This window comes from Mustela nigripes, chromosome 17, assembly GCF_022355385.1.
Source record: "Mustela nigripes isolate SB6536 chromosome 17, MUSNIG.SB6536, whole genome shotgun sequence".
NCBI classification, from domain to species: domain Eukaryota; kingdom Metazoa; phylum Chordata; class Mammalia; order Carnivora; family Mustelidae; genus Mustela; species Mustela nigripes.
This window is the reverse complement of record NC_081573.1, coordinates 1296117-1316288: the sequence shown is the minus strand read 5'-3', so window position 1 is coordinate 1316288 and position 20172 is coordinate 1296117. Positions and strand designations below refer to the sequence as shown.

Genomic DNA, 20172 nt, shown 5'->3' with positions numbered 1-20172 from the left:
CCTCCCACAAGGGGCACCTGGGTGGATCAGTGGGTTAAAGCGTTGCCTTTGGCTCAGGTCATGATCCCAGGGTCCTGGGATCAAGCCCCACATGGGGCTCTCTGATCAGCAGGCTTCCTCTCTCTCTCTCTCTGCCTACCTCTCTGCCTACTTGTGATCTCTGTCTGTCAAATAAATAAATAAAATCTCAAAAAAAAAATACCCCCCACAAAACCTGTAATATATGGGTAATATCACAGTCAGCACAAGGAGGATAAAATAATACACTAGATAAACTAGGCGGGGAAATCACCCATCTTTTCAACCTTAAGGTCACTGAGAGAATGTATCATGAGAATATTATTCCCTTCCATTACCAAATAGGTGACAGATAACACCAGTTGTGTACACCTTTCAGTAAAATGATATAGGGGCTGCCTGGGTGGCTCAGTAGTTAAGCATCTGCCTTCAGCTCAGGTCGTGGCCCCAGTCCTGGGATTTACCCCTGCATCAGGCTCCCTGCTCAGTGGGGAACCTCCTTCTCCCTCTCTCTCTCCCCCTGCTTGTGTTCCCTGTCAAATAAAATCTTAAAAAAAAAAAAAATGAGATAGGTTCAGCTTGGTGGTAGAATAACACACCACTCATCACAAATTCATGTTAATTATTAAAAACCATTATGTTCGATTAATTGAAGTACATTAAATTCACACATAGACTATGTTATGCATTTCAAATCCACTGTTACACTTGTTCAAAATATGGAATACAAGCGTTAACTCCTATAGCTGATATCATGATGTGGAAGTGACTTCCTTAAGTTCCAGTGCTGCTGACAGTCGCAACAGATGTGTATGTCCAGCTATATGGCATGGTAGGGAAGAGTTAGATAACCTCTCTCTGTTATGGGGGAGGATTTCTTCATTTCAATCGCATCCACTCCTATTCTCTAAAGATCACTATTACGAAGATACATCAGTAGTTAGCTGGTGCACCACTGTTTTTTCCTTAAAGAGCAATCAGGAAAACCTTGAATGTGTAATATTCAGGAAGTTCTTTAGTTTTAGTAAATGAAGAAAAATATTGTTCTGAACACCTATTTCATGGCAATTTACATCAATGCTATAACCCTAAGCAGTGTCTCCACTTGGATTTTCTTCCTTCATGTTATTACACAGTTGTCATCTTCCAAGGAAAATCTGGGATGTGTGAGTCCCACCGAGTGCAACAGGGCATCGGATGCCGTTGATGGAGCAAAAATCAGGCTAACGGATTCATGCACCCAGTACAAGTCAGTCAATCTCCAGAAGTGATTTGAGAATAAAGTACATTAATATTTTGTTGGTCAAAAACCTCAAAAAGGCTCAATATAACAAAAAGCACATCAAAACTAATTGTACCCTTGTAAAAACTCCCCCACAAATCTTTCCAACATAACAGCATATACATTTTCCAGGTGTTTAACGTGATCTTTTTCCTTGGACTAACGAGTACTGTCTGAATAGAGGGACTCATACACTCCTTTACGTGGTATCTGTGACATTTATTGACATTAGATGTTCAATCAGAGTTTTTTAATTATTTGTATGATTCAATTTACCTTCTTTAGCACTTTCTGTGTTTACAAAAGTGTATATTAAAATGAGGGTCTTTCCACAATCATCTTCTTACTAGGGTTTGAATCTAGTGTGCATTTTGGGACACAGAGTATAGACTGAATTCCAGTTAAAGGTCTTACCACATTCATCACATTTTACCGTGTTGCTCCCATATAACTACAATGGTATGAGTTTCAGGGAAAGGATGGACTTCTTTAGATGTGTATAGTTATTCTCCAGTTATATCAGATGCAAGGTCTGTGATGTAAGGGTTTTACAGTCCTTACTCCTAGTCTTTACATTTTTAAAGTTTCTTGCCAGTATGACTACTGTGATGTTTGGTAAGGTGTGAGCGCTGGTTAAAGGCCTTGCCACATTCTTCACATTTATAAGGCTTCTCTCCAGGATGAGTTCTGCAATGTTTATGAAGGTTTGAGCGCAATGAAAAGGCCTTGCCACATTCCTTACATTTGTAAGGTTTTTCTCCAGTATGATTTCTGTGATGTGCAGTAAGCGATGAGCTCTGCTGAAAGGCCTTGCCACATTGTTCACATTTGTAAGGCCTCTCTCCAGTATGAGTTCTGAGATGATTAGTAAAGGTTGAGTAAAACTTAAAGGCCTTGTCACATTCTTGACATCTGTAAGGTGTCTCTCCAGTATGAACTCTGTGATGTTGAGTAAGGTGTGGGCGCTGTTTAAAGGCCTTGCCACATTCCTTACATTTGTAAGGTTTCTCTCCAGTATGAGTTCTGAGATGATTCCTAAGGGCTGAGTGACACTTAAAGGCCTTGTCACATTCTTGACATCTGTAAGGTTTCTCTCCAGTATGAACTCTGTTATGTCGAGTAAGGACTGAGCGCTGTTTAAAGGACTTGCCACATTCCTTACATTTGTAAGGTTTCTCCCCAGTATGAATTCGGTGATGTTTACTAAGCAATGACCTCCGTGAAAAGGCCTTGTCACATTCTTGACATATGTAAGGCTTCTCTCCAGTATGAACTGTGTGATGTTGATTAAGGGGTGAACGCTCCTTAAAGGCCTTGCCACATTCTTGACATTTGTAAGGCTTCTCTCCAGTATGAATTCTGTGATGTCGAGTAAGGTTTGCCTGCTGGCTAAAGGATCTACCACATTCCTTACATTTGTAAGGTTTCTCTCCAGTATGAATTCTGTGATGTTGATCAAGGCATGAGGGCTTCTTAAAGGCCTTGCCACATTCTTGACATTTGTAATGCTTCTCTCCAGTATGAATTCTTTGATGTTGATTAAGGTTTGACTGCTGACTAAAGGACCTACCACATTCCTCACATTTGTAAGGTTTCTCTCCCGTATGAATTCTGTGATGTTGAACAAGTGTTGAGCAAATTTTAAAAACTTTGCCACACTCTTTACATTCATAGAGTTTCTTTCCAGTATGGATTTGCCTATGTTTCCTTAGGGATGAACAGTACTTAAAGGTTTTACCACATTCTTCACATTTGTATGATTTCACTTCAGTATTCATTTGCTGATGCTGAGATCGGGTTGAGTGCCAGTCAAAGACTTTACCACATCCCTTAAAAATGCATGTTTTCTCCCTGCTAGAGATTGTCTTGTTTCTACTTACTCTTGATGACTGACTAAATGTGGGACCACGTTTAGCATATCTGAATGGGTTTTTGGCCTCGTGAATTCTCTGATCATCACCAATACTGGAGGACTGCTGAGGACCATTCTCACACTGACTGGATTCATCAGGATTTTCTCCCAAATGGATACTCTCATGTGTAATAAGGTTAGACCTCTGATGAAAGACTTCTCCACATTTATAACATTCATACTGGTTCTCTGAAACTGAGTCCTCACACGTCTCTGAACACTGCAGCCCTGGTTAAGTGTTTTCTCAGATTCAGGGCACTGAGTAATGCTGTCTCCATTGGAAGGGCTCTGGTCATTCTGGAGGGTTGACTCCTCAGTGACACCCCTCTCATATGGATCCTGCTTAGCACTTTGTTCTTCATTATTCAGTCTCTGATTTTCAGAAGTATCTGATGGAAAAGTCAGTCCAATCCCATTATGAAAATGGTTCCAATCATTGTTTTCAGCATGGACTAGGTAACTTTCCAAACTGTCTTTCCACAAAGAGCTATGTTGGAATACTTGAATGGAGCTTCTGCTGACAGAAACACACTGCTTTGTGGAAGCAGCTGACTTAAAAAGGGAGGTTTTCCACGATGTTTTATATCCTTCACTATTCGGGTCATTTTAAGTCTTATTAGATGCCGTTACCTCAGATGGGCTACGTCCTTCATGGTATCTTTGATGCCCTTCCCTCTCCCTATCACCGTCCCGGTCTGTCATTAAGTATACATTTTCAAGAGCACTATTTTTGTATCTACTCATTGTCACTTTTTGGAAAGAAGCTTCTATGCTCAGATTTTGCAGAAAGTTCTGGGCGTCATGTGAAGATATGACTGAAAGATATCAAATAAGAGAAAAGGAAACTTATTGCACTTACTACTTTCAGATGAATATACTGATGGCTTGTAACATACAAGTTTCCAGTCAATCAGAGAGTGTCAGAAAGATGGCTGGGAAGGAATCATCAGAATTTCCTTCCTCCACGGACACCTTATCTTTGAACACAACATACTGACCACATACCCTAATAGATAATTCTGTGATACTGTCATGTTCTAGCACAAATCCCTTTCTGCATCTCAAATAATCTGGAAAAGTGCCACATACATGTAACATTAGAAGGATGGTTATTTAAACACAAAACTGAAATGAACCAAACAGAAAAAAATCCAACATACTCAATAGATAAAGATTGCAAGCTTCTCTATGATCAGAAATGAAATAATGAAGTAAACCTACCACTGCCTTTCAACATGGTACTGGGCATTCTAGTCAGAACAACTAGGGAATAAAAAACACATAAAAAGGGGCATCTAGGTGGCTCAGTGGGTTAAGCCACTGCCTTCGGCGCAGGTCATGATCTTAGGGTCCTGGGGTAGAGTCCCGCATCTGGCTCTCTGCTCAGCAGGGAGCCTGCTTCCCTTCCTCTCTCTCTGCCTGCCTCTTGCCTGCTTGTGATCTCTCTCTGTCAAAGAAATAAATAAAATCTTAAAAAAAAAAAAAACACATAAAAAGAATTCAAACTGAAAAAAGAAAGTGTAACATTATCTTTGTTTACAGATGACATGATCTATAAACGACCCTAAAGAATCCTAATTTAATTTTTTTCTATTTGTTTTTCTATTGTTTTTCTATCTGTTTTTCTATTGTTTGTATTGTTTATTTCTGCTAAACATTTTCTACAACACTTTCCACTTTCCATTTTCCAATTCCTTTTTATGCAATTTCTTTTTATGCAATACATAGCTGAGTTTAAAAAAAAAAAAAAAGAGCTGGAAGGGTGCTTGGGTGGCTTGGTGGGTTAAGCCTCTACCTCCAGCTCAGGTCATGATCTCAGGATCCTGGAATCCAGTCACCATTGGGCTCTCTGCTTGGCAGGGAGCCCGCTTTCTCCTCTCCTCTCTCTACCTGCCTCTCTACCTACTTGTGATCTCTGTCTGTCAAATAAATAAATAAAATCTTTAAAAAAAAAAAAACTTTCCATTAGAAACAAAGACAGGAAAAAACTTAGATGAAATTTAGTAGTACAAAGAAGTAACAAAGATAAAACTGAAATAAATAAAAGAGAGACCAGAATAGTAACAGAACAATGAATGTAATGCCCAGTTTACCTAAAATACTAAAACTGGCTGTGCTTTAACTTAGTCAGCATTTATATACTACCAAATCAGATAAATTAGGAATAAAAACAATAACAACAACAGATAATTCCTAAAATTGCACAAGTTACTAAGACTGAATTATCAACCCTCTGCCAAATAAATGGGAACTCTTCTTACACCAGAAAGAGGAATTTAAGTTATATTTGGAAACAAAACTCTCCCAGCACAGAAAAGCCCAAGACCTAGGAATGTTACGACATTTGATGCAGTCACTGAGTTCCCTACATCAAATATTCTCTCTTTTGCTCAGATTGTTTTCCTTTTTTGTGTCCTTGAAATCAGAAAGTCCTTCCTCTGTTTCCTCCAGCTGGCTGTTTATTGCATCAACCCTCTTTTCAATCTCATTTATTGCATTGTTAATCTCACTAATTTTTAAAAAAAATTTATTTATTTGAGAGAGAAACAGAGAGAGAGAAAGAGCATGAGTGGGAGCTATAGAGAGAGGGGGAGAGTATCAAGTAGACAGCACACTGAATGTTGACACTGACTTGGGGCTGGATCCTAGCATACTAAAATCACTACCTAAGCTTAAATGAAGAATCAGATATAATTGAGACACCCCTATGCTCCATTTTTTTGAAAAGATTTTATTTATTTATTTGTCAGAGAGAGAGGGAGAGAGAGAGAGCACAGGAGGACAGAATGGCAGGCAGAGGCAGAGGGAGAAGCAGGCTCCCTGCTGAGCAAGGAGCCTGATGTGGGACTCGATCCCAGGATGCTGGGATCATGACCTGAGCCAAAGGCAGCTGCTTAACCAACTGAGCCACCCAGGCGTCCCTATGCTCCATTTTTTAATCTTTTAACTCTTGTCTCTGTGGTAAAGTTCTCAGCACTTTTTTCTCAAACCTGTGAGTTGTTGCCTTTAATTCTCCATGGCGTATGTTACCGATAACTGCTTCCCTTTGGTCTCTGACAATGGCCATATTTTTTTGTTTCTTTTGGGATAAATTCTTCCATCATGGCATTTTGTCTAAGTCTGCCTTCCTCTCTGTGTTAGAAAAGCCAGTGATGTGTCCTGCTACATCCTTCTAGTCAGTGGTCTGCAGAGGCTCTCCTCCCTTCTATAGACAGAATTTGCTCCCTGGTCTGAATGTGGTCAGTTTTACCTAGGTGAGCTCTGGTCTGCTTCTGAAATGAGACCTGAAATCACCTCCACCAGAACGGAGGTTGTGCAGAACTCTCTCCTCAGGAGATGTGGTGTGGGCAGGGGCCCACCTTTCTTGGCCTGAGGTAACCTAGACTGAGATGGTCAGTCCAACCAGAGCACAGGGGCCTGGGACTTAGGAAGCAAGCCAGACAGCCAATGTCCTCACTGATTGGGACACTGGGACACTGCTCTGAGATTATGCTAGGGCAGGAGATGGAAATGGTGTCATTTAACTCCTATGTTCTTAGACACATATCCCACTGAATGTTTCCTCACAGGGAAACACTCCTAGACTAGTAAATACTCTTCCCATTGTGTCCCCCAGTCATTCCTCTGATCACTGTCTGCAGGTTGTCTGTACCCAGGTTGCTTGCCTTCCTTCTCTCCAGGAGTAGCACAGTACCTTCTTGGCTCTATCCCAGGCAAGCCTGCTGACCTTTAAAACTCTAGGCTTTAAGACCTGCTAATTCCAAGAACTCATGAAATTCAGCCCACTTGTTTTCCAAGCCAGGGGTTTTGTAGAAACATTCTCCTTTTGCTTTCCCTCTGTCATGCCACTTTCCCCACAACCAGAGATCCCTGCCTTCCATAGCACTGTAATTCTTCCCTCCCTCAACCATGTCTCCAAACTTTCTGCCTTCTATGATGTGGTGTCTTCTCTCCTGTAACTTGGGGAGTATGATCTGTCAGTCTTCATGGCCATTTCTGGAGTACTGAGGGTGATTTGGTACTTATCTAATTCTGTTCCTGAGATGTGATGTGTCTAGCACCCCCTATTCAAAGGCCGTTTTCCTTTCCTGGGAATCCTTTTTGCTAGAAACCTATGAAAAGGGGTGCCTGGGTGGCTCAGTGGGTTAAAGCCTCTGCCTTTGGCTCAGGTCATAATCCCAGGGTCCTGGGATTGAGCACAGCATCAGGCTCTCTGCTCAGTAGGGAGCCTGCTTCTCCCCCTCTGTCTGCCTGCCTCTCTGCCTACTTGTGATCTCTGTCTGTCAAATAAATAAATGAAATCTTTAAAACAATATAAAGAAACCTGTGAAAACTACAAAAATTTACAACACTGGAAAATACAAACCCAACACATGAAAAATTTGTTGTTTCTACATAAAAAAAGAATTCCAAAAGTAAAGACATAATACATTTAGAGGAACATCCCCCCCCCAAAAATGCTTATATTCAACATAACGATATCAAATCTGGAACAATGAAAGCTATGAATAGTGTGCAGGAATTGAAACAAGAAATAAGTGGAAACATATCAATGTTCTTTCACTCAAATACTTAAGACTATTGCCCTATCAACAAAACTTCAATTGACCTGCAGATTCAATGTACTTTCTATCAAATTCCCAATGCTATTTTTGCAGAAAGAACAAAATGCGCCCTAACTTTACATGATGTCACAGGATAACACATACCCAGAATAATCTGGAAAATGAACAGCACACATCATGATTTAAGGCATACTGTAAAGTCACAGTTATCAAAATAATATACTACAGACATAAATATAAGCATAGAATAAGGGAAGAGTGTAGATGATCTAGACATATATTTCTCCAATGTTACTCTGTTTGACAATCAACTGAGGCCTTGTTAAAATTTATATTCTGATTTTGATTTCTGGGTTGGGTCTAAGTTTCTATATTTCTCACAAGTGTGCAACTGATGCCCATATTTTCAATTCCAGAGTTCTAAATTCCATAAGTGAATGAATGAATAAATGATGGATGGATGAATGAATGAATGAATGAATAAAATAAAAATAAAAAATAAAATAAAAATCATGGGTGGGACTGCATCAGTGGCTCAGTTGGGTAAGCATCTATTTTGGCTCAGGTCATGATCTCAGTGTTTTGGGACTGAGCCCCACAGCAGGCTTTGTGCCTCTCTAGAGATACATGAAGAATGGAGAGAAATCAAAGGAGTAGTTACGTCTAAGATCATGGAAATGGGAATCCATCACAAGAAATGACTTGGGTAAGGAAATGAAAAGAAAGTACAGTACAACATTTTCAGAATACATTTCAATATGTTAGTGATGTTGTGGGGGGAAAAAAGAATAGAAAACCTCAGTAACCACAGAAACCATATAGCACATTGATTTTTAATACACTTCCGATTGAATTTGTAAAATTAATGAGGCATTTAGAGAAACACAAATCATTCTCTCTCTCTGTTCTTGGTATAAGAAAAAAATTCTAAAACCAATAAAACAAAACAAACAAAAAAAAACTAACCATGAAGGATGAAATGATGAATTAGATTCCAAAAATATTAAGAATTTCTTTGCATCACAATATTAAGAGATAGAAATAGATGTAGAATGATAGAGGAGAAAAAGGAATCATTCTAGTAATATATGCAGAACTACAAAGACTAAAGAAAAAGATACCATAAGAGAAAAAACGGGGCACAGTATGTAAGACACTTTGACAAAGAGATTATCCATAGGTTAATACCCAACTTCATACTAGTAGAGAGTAACAACACAACAAAAAAGCAAATAAAACCACAACTTGGTAACATCACTTGCTAACCCGAAGCCCGACACCAAAATTACATAAACTACCAAGTTTTAGAAAGCACGCAGATAAGCCAGAAATCCTAGGAATCACTGCTGCTGTGTGTGAACAATGGTGCAAGTTTTGGTGGGAAGGGTTTGGTAGTATCTATTAAAGCTGAACATATCTAGCCGTAAGTACCCGGATTCCAGTCCCACATCAAACAGTCAGCAGATATGTGTGCATGTTCCGCTGAAAGACAAATCACAGATTTTATATATCAGTAATTGTCATGACAGTCCTGCACAGAGAACCATCCCCCCTCCTGTTAACAACAGAATGGGGTGACTGGTATCCACACAACAAAACGGGATCGCTCCACTCTAATGAATGATGCACCGTAACATGCAGGAAAACCAACCAACTCACAAATACTGAGAAAGAAAAAAAAAGCCGAATACAAGAGTCCCCATTGCCTGATGATATTTCTACAGAGTAAAAAAGGGAGCGCAGCAATCTCTTCCCTTAGATGCTGAAATGGTGCTGAGATTAGGGCAAAAGTTACTGAGACCTCAACGGGGACTCAGAGGACAATATTGTGTTTCATAACCTCAAAGGCTTATACAGATGAGATCAGTCTGAAATTCCATGAAGCTGTTCATCTGTGGTCTGTACACGTGATGTCTTTTTTTTTTAAGATTTTATTTATTTATTTGACAGACAGAGATCACAAACAAGCAGAGAGGCGGGTAGAGGGGTGGGGGGGAAGCAGGTTCCCCACCAAGCACAGAACCCAATGTGGGGCTTGATTCCAGGACCCCAAGACCATGACCTGGGCTGAAGGCAGAGGCTTAACCAACTGAGCCAACGAGGTGCCCCAATAAATCATATTTTAAAAATTAAATTAAAAATAGAAACAAAAGCCGCACCATCAAAAACATAGATGTAGATAAAAATACATGTTTATAAAAAAAATTTTAAAAAAATAGATGTAAGTATGAACAATATACATATACTGACAAATTGAAATTAAAGTAGGAAGGAATTTCACATTGTGACTAGATTTCAAATGCATGCTTTAATTTCTACCTAAAGCAGTATGTTACTGGAAAAAGAATGGTCACAGAGAAAGAATGAACTGTAGAATTATTTTTTTAAATATGAACACAGGGAAACACAAACAAAGAGTTAAAAAAATAGATAAAGTCTAAGGAGAAACATAAAACAACTCAGTAAATGCAAACCCAACCTCCACTGGAATACTGAACATAAATAAAAGAAACATTAATGGTAACAGTAAAATCTGCTTGAATATATTTTACTGGAGTTTTCCTGGAGCTGTAACTAGAACAGGAAGATAAAATCAAAAAACAAAACAGAACAACAACAACAAAAAAAATTCCATGTCATGACAACCAATCAAATAACCAGCATCACAATATATTGTATAGAGTAATCTTTAACATGAAAGGAGTTTTCCCTGTTACTATTAGTTTAATCTTTCTTTTTTTTTTTTTTTTTTTTTAATTTATTTATTTGACAGAGAGATCACAAGTAGGCAGAGAGGCAGGCAGAGAGAGAGGAGGAAGCAGGCTCCCTGCTGAGCAGAGAGCCCGATGCGGGGCTCGAACCCAGGACCCTGGGATCATGACCTGAGCCGAAGGCAGAGGCTTTAACCCACTGAGCCACCCAGGCGCCCCTAGTTTAATCTTTCAATATCAAATGTTACACTATGTAAATATTCTACTTCATGGATGACAAACATTTGTGTGCGTATTTATACACAGAAACATAAAAATATACACACATAAACACTGGCATATAGAGAAATACATTTAGCTTGAAACACAAAACCATCCATCACAGAGGGATGACGGCATCAAACTAGCACCTGTCTGCATCAGACCTCCATGGCAACTCTAAGTACTCAGGGGTGAGGCCAAAGCAGCCCCTGAACCCCAGAGACCAAGAGGGTCCTTAGAAAAGTAAGAGGAACAATTTCACTTTGATCACAAGGCACCTCCCTAGGGCCAGCACAGCCCTACCATGAAAAACCAAAATGAACTACAATTGCTCCACCAAGAAAACCCCCCACTGTGGGCATCCAGCATTCCCCAAATGGCAGGCCCCTTTCTGAGTGGCCCACTGAGATCTCACCTCATGGGGAACCCTGGAGGAATCTGGTGCTGGACCAGAGGACCACAGACACGGGCAAGGGGGGCAGGGCTACAACAACCAGTGATCAAGGGCACCTTGGGCTCAGTCAGCTAAGTGTCTGCTTTCATTTGGCTCAGGTCATGATCCCAGGGTCTTGGGATGGAGCCCTGCCTCAGGCTCCCTGCTCAGCGGAAAGCCTGCTTCTCCCTCTCCCTCTGCCTAGCTCCTCCCACCTGTGCTCCTTCTGACAAATAAATAAATTAAACCTTAAAAAAATAAAAAGGTGATCAGATCTTGGAAGACTGCCAGACTAGACTGTGTCCCGCCCTACAATCACACCGAGAGACCCCAGGGACCCTGCTCATGTGCAGGGCTAGATGGGAATACCTGGTCATGGTTTGTCACCAGCTAGGCTTGTGTTTGGTCACTGCCAACACACTGCACTAGAGCATTAAGGACATTCTATCCCTCTGTTTGGGCAGGCCTGCAAGCAGGCAGTCACTTTCCACTGCTGACCATAGCTTCCACTGCTACCATACCAGGATGCCTGAACATAGGCCCTGGGCGAGCACAGAGCCCATGTCATATGGCTACTGAGGAGAGCAGCGAGCCAGTAACATGGCCCAAGTGTGGAACATAAGGTGTCTCTGCAGGATGAACAGTGAACTTGTGTTGTATATTGAACTGGGGCAGTCTCAGAGCCCAGCCTACTGTACTCTTTCTGCAACAGAGAATGGGCTTCAGTCCTGCCAATGTGTGTATGTAACCTGGGGATCCACCCGACCAGGGACATGCCAGAGCTGGCTTGGAAAACGCTCAGGGGCCCACAGCTGCCAATGGGTACATGTCTGACCCTCTATAAACACAGAAAATAACATTAGCGACCAAATTGTGGCAAATGTTTTAACTAGAAGTTGCCACAGTCCCTGGGATACCTCTAGAATGAATGACAAACAGGTGGCTACGTTCAGATGATTGAGACTAAAACCTCTCAAAGGTGCCTTCATTCCATTCCAGTAAAGGGAAAGGTACAGATAGCAGCGTGAGCAATTCCACAGGATTCCAGGGAACATCTGGACCAGACAAGACTACTGCAGTTTTCACACGCATACAGGCTACTTGGCTTTCTTCCGAGGTTCAAAAGCTACATTCAAATGGAGAACATTCCGCATGGAACAGGATGGCTGGGCTACCTTTTTCATGAAAAATAAAAGCCTAAATATTCACTGAAGTCTCACATATTCCTCTGCATAATACCTACAATGTATGTCCCATGGTTACTGATGCTTTATCTATATTTTTTAAGATTTTATTTATTTATTTGATAACAGAGAGAGAGATCACAAGTAGGCAGAGAGGCAGGCAGGGAGGGGAACGGGAACCAGGCCCCCTGCTCATTAGAGAGCCCAATACAAGGCTTGATCCCAGGACCCTGAGATCATGACCTGAGCTGAAGGCACAGGCTTACCCCACTGAGCCACCCAAACGCCAGATGCTTTATCTATTTTAATGTATTTAATATCCTTAATTCTGTGTGTTAGTAAAAGACCCTAGAGGACCCGCACCCAAGGACGCACTCACAGACCACTGGATGCAATAAGCAAGAGGATTTTATTCGGGCATGCTCGGACTCCCAGGGACATTTGACCACGAAATCCGCGAGGGATGGGTCAGTGTCTGAGAGCCCCGATCTGTTTCGGGAATGACTTTATATAGAATTTTACAGTCCATTACATCAGAGCCCTCACTTTTCTAGCCAGTAATTTCAAAGCATTACAGCAAGGCCTACACACAGGTAGCCAATCCTTTAAAACCAACCATACATTCTGGCCAGTCACCGTTCAGGTAGTGTACAGTAGAGGGTACGTGTTGAATTGCACGTTTCTAACCTTTATCTGTATACGTACTGAACCGCACGTCTCCAGCTAGCATAGGTGCTGAACCGCACGTCTCCGGCCTTGGTACGGGAGACAACCCTTATCAATTTTACTTAGTAGTAGGGGAAATTCTTAACAGGGGAAGGGTATAACTTTATTTGATTACACAGCAAGCTAGGGTTTAAGCAATTTTTCATTTCTTAGCAAAGCATTAGAAGCATTATTATACAGAAGCCAGAAACAGCTGGGTTAAACACAGATTTTTGCTATTCGTTATCCTGTTATGCTGCTTGCTGACTCCCTTATCTATGGTCAGCTGGCCGCAGTTTCCTAATTAGCATAAGCTGGTTATAAAAAGAATGTTAAAACTTATAGGCTATACTATAGTTCTGACCTGGGGTCCTTCATTAGTGCTAATGTTATTGACCTTTTACTGGCAGAAATGGTTCAGATACAAGAAGGTTGAGTGACTATCTCAATATTGGTAGACTCAGGGTTTGACCCTGGATACCCTGCACATCAACACGAGGCACCCTGGTCCAATGCTCTTCCAGAAGGTGACCTGTGATTGCATTCATTTTCATCTTTCACACTCAGTGGTTGAACCAGAAGCCCTCACATGGAACAAGTTCTGTGAATTGGAACTTCAAAATGAAAATTCCAGCTCAAACCACACACATGTATCCTGAGTGGCTTTCCAATTGACTACTTAAGAACCAGACACAGAGGTCAGGTGTCCAAGGTCAAAACACAGGGAAGGCCCAGAACACACAGGAGTCCACTTTCACACCAGGAGAACCAGGATTATGGGCCTGTTCCCTGACTACATTTTGCATAGGCTAATACCCTTCCTGAAGAAGTGAGCTCTAAATGTGTCCCCAGACACTGGTTCTCAGCATCTGTTCCCTAGCCAGGGACTTGAGAATGCCTAAGAAAAGAAATTCAGGAGTTACACCCCAGACTTATTGATATGGTAATATAGGAATAGGCAAAGCAATCCAAGATTTCCAACTGTCCTGGTGATTCTGATGCAGGCAAAATCTGATTACCTCTGAAGGAAATGTCATGGGTCCTCCCAGAGTTATCCACAGATAAGTCACTCTCAGAATCCCTCTATGCTTGTGATCATGCTACTGTTGTGACATACACTTAGACAACTCACACACAACATACACAACACACACTTTCTTTTTTCATAAATTAATCTGACTCTAACGAAGACTATCTTGGCTTCCTTCTTTTCCATCTCTGCTTTCTCTCAATACTCTCCTTGAGCTTTCTGGGATCACCCCAAACACACCTCTGGTCCCATTCTTGTATAAAGGCAATATAATTAAAAAGAAGGGGCACTTGTGTAAATATTTTATCAACTAAGTTATGAAATGCACACGAGACATCGATACATGTCATGTATTATATTGGGATGGCATCCAGCATTTTCACTGTCAATCTGTAGATGATGATTTTTACCATTAGACCATAAATAATTGCAGGCTTAAGGAGCTCATTAGCATTCAATTTGTATGCAGCATAAAATCTCTGAGCATTAAGATTAAGGATACTCTAAATGTTAGCATCTTTTTAAAAAACAGTTTCAGTGCAAAGTGTGACTACCTTTCTCTCAGATGCTGTGAACCAGTTCACAGAACAAGAGCCATTTGCAAACATCTCTATGTCCATCTGTGCTACACTTCCACATTTTTACTTAGACTGACTCCTATGACAGAGTTCTGGTCCAGGGCATGGTGGAGTAGGCCTTGGGGAGGATGGCCTTCCCTGAATGAACACGAAGAGGCATCAATTCAAATTTCTTAAGTGGAACCAGACTTACACTGTCTCCTTTGCTGCCTTCAACATGGACTGATGGCTGGTGTTGGGGGGGAGCAGGTATCTTGGGGCCATGAGAGAGCTAGTATGAACAAAATGCCTAGTGAGGACCATATCGCAGAGAAGAAATAAAAAATGAGAGTGCACTTTAGTGTGTCTGAGCCATTCTATCAGGCCTGAGCACCTATCTACTCACTGTATACATAACACAAAATACACATCTTCTTTTCTATGCATACACATCAGTCTTTTTTTTTTTTAATTTCTTTCAACTTTTTAAAACATTTTATTTATTTATTTGACAGAGAGAGAGATCACAAGTAGATAGAGAGGCAGGCAGAAAGAGAGGGGGATGCAGGCTCCCTGCCAAGCAGGGAGCCCGATGTGGGGCTCCATCCCAGGACCCTGAGATCATGATCTGAGTGGAAGGCAGAGGCTTACCCACTGAGCCACCCAGGTGCCCCAAAGTCTCTACATTTTCACCTAATCAAACTGTTACAGTGAAGTGAGCAAGCTGGATGATGTCACTTCCAAGAAAGGAAAAGAATAGCAACTCAAGAAATCTTACTTCTCTTTGTGTGTTTTATTATAGGGTGACAATTTTTAACTCAATAGTTTATAAGACAATGTGAGTTTACCTCAAATCTAAATCACTTTTAGGCCCTTTGCCAATAAAATTATGTATGCGTTGGTCTGTATTACAAAGGAAAGAGTGAATGTTATCAATTAAACTACATGGAATGTAATGTGCTCCCTGGAGAATTACTCCCATGTGCACATTAAATTCTGAACACCAAGTCATTTCAAGCAAACTGTTCTTAAAATCCTTGAGATTTTAAGATTATGCAGATTGGAAGAAGAGAAGCAGAGTGGATCCTGCACGAGTTAACCCAGAGACACAAGATAGGATTTACATACGGAGAGTCTCAAACCAAGATACTCGAGATTTAGGAACTATAAGTTCCATACTATTCCTAACATGAATATACAATACTTTTGCTTGCTAGGCAATCATCAATTTTGAAACCTGGAAATGTGCTCCTCAGAACCAATATTCCTTTTCCTTCTGAAGACACAGGTGTGATACACACACATATGTGCTTGTTCCTAGTTGGTGCTGTTACTCAAAAATCTATCTTTAGGGAGCCTGGGTGGCTCAGTAGGTTAACCCTCTGCTTTTATCTCAGGGTCTTGGGATCCAGCCCTGCGTCGGGCTCTCTGTTCAGCGGGGAGACTGCTTCCCTCTCTCTCTCTGCCTGCCTCTCTCCCTACTTGTGATCTCTCTCTCATGGTCAAATAAATGAATAAAATCTTTAAAAAAACTACTTTCTGTTCAAGAAAGTGTTTCTCTCATGCAAGGAAAATATAAATTCACCAATAGATGATGAAATGAATTCTATTATTATGACAACTCCACAGACATGATACAACATACACTGACCACTGAACAACGAAGTACACAAGAGGAATAACATAGTATGTATGCGTAATATTGATACAGACCAACGCATACATAATTTTATTGGCAAAGGGCCTAAAAGTGATTTAGATTTGAGGTAAACTCACATTGTCTTAAAAACTATTGAGTTAAAAATTGTCACCCTATAATAAAACACACAGGTAAAAAGGAAACCCAAATGACTTTGTGATATGGGAAGTCCAAGACAAAAAGTAGCACATGATTATGGAATTGCAAAACCAGAGTAAGTCCAAATTTAATCCAAAACATTTTACATAAAAAAGGATGAGTTATTTAAAAGGAAAACCACCATGTAACTGTATTTTTTTTTTTTTTAATTTACTTGGCAGACAGAGATCACAAGTAGGCAGAGAGGCAATCAGAGCCTGATGCGGGGCTCAATCCCAGGACCCTGAGATCATGACCCGAGCCAAAGACAGAGGCTTTAACCCACTGAGCCACCCAGGTGCCCCCGTGTAACTGTATTTTTTAATTTTTTTTAAAGATTTTATTTATTTATTTGACAGAGAGATTGCAAGTAGGCAGAGAGGCAGGCAGAGAGAGAGGAGGAGGAAGAAGGCTCCCTGCTTATGCGGAACTCGATCCCAGGACCCTGAGATCATGACGTGAGCCGAAGGCAGCAGCTTAACCCACTGAGCCACCCAGGCACCCCTGTATTTTTAAACTGTGACTGTGACCCCATAAAAAACAAGCACTGGAATTATTAGCATGTCTTCACGGACAGTCAAATTGCAATGAATAGTCATTAATATCAACCAGAAAAACATCTAATGAAAAATTTTACTAATAAGGACTTACAAGACATTAAAAATGTATCATGTTATTAACAGAGTCCTCTCCTGATGCAGAATATATAATTCATTCTGTAGAACAGCAAGCAAAATCCTTTCATTTCTAGATGAACAATACCACCAACACTCTAAAATATATTGACAAAGACTTTACATAAGTATTTGGATGAATTCATGTATATTCTGAGAAGAGCAGAACAAAAATCTAATGACTGACCTTCCCTGATGTAAAACGACATTTATAAACAGAAGTTTTTCTTAAAAATGGGGACTGTACTAATTATCTACCTCACTTCTTATAAAGCACATGCCCATGTCCTATCAGGATTTGGGATCTAAAGAAACATTAGAAATGAATCTCGGGGCACCTGGGTGGCTCAATGGTTTAAGCCTCTGCCTATGGCTCAGGTCATGATCTCAGGGTTGTGGGATCGAGCCCTGCATCGGGCTCTCTGCTAGGTGGGGACCTTGCTTCCTCTTCTCTCTCTCTGCCTACTTGCGATCTCTGTCTGCCAAATAAATAAATGAAGTCTTTAAAAAAAAAGAAATGAATCTCAACTACAACTAATTAAAAAATAAAAACAAACATGGCAAAGTCACAATAACTTTATATAAAATGAAATTATGAAATGATGCAATTATTAATAAATAAGGAAACAACTGAGACTGTATTATAGGCTACAAATCTTGAGTTCCAAATGTTCTAGCCCCCCCCCCCCGTGGCATTATTTAGGTATGAATTCTAGGAAACAAACAGATACATTACATAACTTCACCACTGAGGAATGGAATACAGAGTGGAAAAATTTCTACTATTAGTGCATACAAAACTTACCTGGCAGGGGAGATACCATGATCAAGTTCATTTGAAGTAAAACCAACTTTTGAAGGGGAGTAAAGGATCAGACCTGGTCATTTCAGGGAGGTACTTTCTGATCTGATAATGCTACTGAGTCTCAATTTTGTATAATTCAGATTAAAGCCTCCATAACATTGGAAAGCATAAATCAGAAAACATGGGATCTCTGTCTCCAGTGCTTCCAGCATTCCTGCACCAAATCCCATTATGCCCACCTCTACCCTCACATGCATCTCACACGAGGCAAAACAGAACTTACAAAGGGCTCAACACTAAGGTTTTTAGAAATAACTTGACTACCCTGGGTTCCTGGAGGCCCTCTCAATCCCAGGGCAGTTGCCTGGCCTTCACTGTGGATGTGGTGGACCAGCACTTGAGCTGAAGGAAAAGCCCTAGAGAATGTAACAGCCTGATAATCTTGGATAGCAGATGTCCCTCAGTGCGAATTGACCACTACCACCAGGCTTCCTAAACTAATCTCCATTCAAGGAAATCGACTCAAACCACACTTTAAGGTCCATCATCCTCCTCCACATTTGGACGTCACCTCTGTCACCCGCTTCATTCATTCCCACCTACCTGGATGGATGACTACTGTCTCCTTTCTTATCACATCCCAGAGCTGCTGCTTTTGTTCTAAAAAGGAGACAAAGTCTGGCTTGTATGTAATGAGGCCTGTTTTTTATAAAAAAAGACAGTAAGTATTGCTGGAGAGTCTTTCAATCACAGTTGTGCTTGGTAGAGAAGAGAGGAAACTGCAGAATTCTAGAAAAACATTTCCCACATCCTGTTGTTCAACGGCCCCTTTAGAACACACGGGAGGTGGGCGCCTGGGTGGCTCAGAGGGTTAAGCCTCTGCCTTTGGCTCAGGTCATGATCTCAGGGTCTTGGGATCGAGCCCCACATCGGGCTCTCTGCTCAGCAGGGAGCCTGCTTCCCACTCTCTCTCTACCTGCCTCTCTGCCTACTTGTGATCTCTGTCTGTTAAATAAATTTAAAAAAAAAAAAACACACGGGAGGTACTTCCAACGTTAACGTCCTGACCTCCACTTCCAGGTACCACCTACACAACAGTGAGTGGAAACTGGAGTAGAAGACGTGGGCAGAACCATTTTATGCCACTCAGTGTTTAAAATGACCAGGAATCTGCAGAAGTGATGAAGAAGGGGAAGCTAGAGCTGAAAAGGACACATCATGAAGATTTCTCTCTCCATCTACAAATCCCAACTTATTTCCCTTTTTGCCTGGATCTGAATTCCAGTCACTCACACAGGAATCTTCCAAGACACAGTCTTCACAGGAAGGAACAAAACCCAGAGAGGGGTTTGTTAATCTGGAAGGATTTATTTTCACCCAAGAAGACAAGGTGTCTGTAATTCTCTAACATCACATCCCTGTATAGTTGCTGCTGAGTGTGGGTCAGGCATCCCCACTCCTCCTCAGAGCTTTCCTCCGCTGATATCCTAAGGAAATATTTTCAATACTTACCGGACTTTACTTAATTCAAAGTGACAACAGTTGGTGCCCTATTGGAAGGCAGGTTCTAAGAAGGGGGAGAAGGATCTGGGATACTGGGGAGAAGGGTTCTAAAGACCTAACTTTGAGTATTATTTCTGAAAAGGTTTTAAAAATAGGTACAAATATAAGGAAGAAACATCAGAGCTACAGAAATCAAGATTCATAATTTCTAAACACGACGAATTTCCGGAGAAAATAATGACGTGACCTTGAAAGACCCTCGATCCGCACCCAAGAAGCAGACACCAAGCCTCCACTGGATGCAAGTTGCAAGAGGTTTATTGGTTACACAGGCGCCTGCGGACGCATCAGCCTTTGTGGGCTGAGCACGCCGGGGATAGATTGGGGAGCAGATTATATAGGGCAAGGTTTGGGGTGGCGGGAAGTGAGCTTACAGAAGCAAATGCTTGGTTACAGGGATCTGATTGGTTAACTTAAATCAAGCATTGTCAGGCACTGGGTTTAAGGCAAGGACACAATGGTTTGTTCTGGTGGGCCTTGGCTCAGCACTCTGGAAAGTCCCAGGTACACTCTATTCCTCATTTGCCTTTTCTTTTGACAGACCGGGTGATCACAGACAATAGACATCCTGGTATGTGTTGCCATCCGGCTATGGGAACAATCAAGACTTCAGCAAGGGGATAGGGGGTGCTTTG

General features: G+C 41.1%; 1 protein-coding gene across 1 annotated transcript in view; it reads right to left on the bottom strand.

The window, feature by feature from the left end:
* Nucleotides 1–1878: 1878 nt before the first annotated feature.
* LOC132005821 (zinc finger protein 345-like) overlaps nucleotides 1879–20172 on the bottom strand; it is a 51449-nt gene continuing 33155 nt past the window's right edge. Inside the window, exon 3 of the mRNA XM_059383343.1 lies at nucleotides 1879–3065. Within this exon, the coding sequence (XP_059239326.1) occupies nucleotides 1879–3065 (1187 nt within the window). The remainder of the gene's footprint in view (nucleotides 3066–20172) is intronic.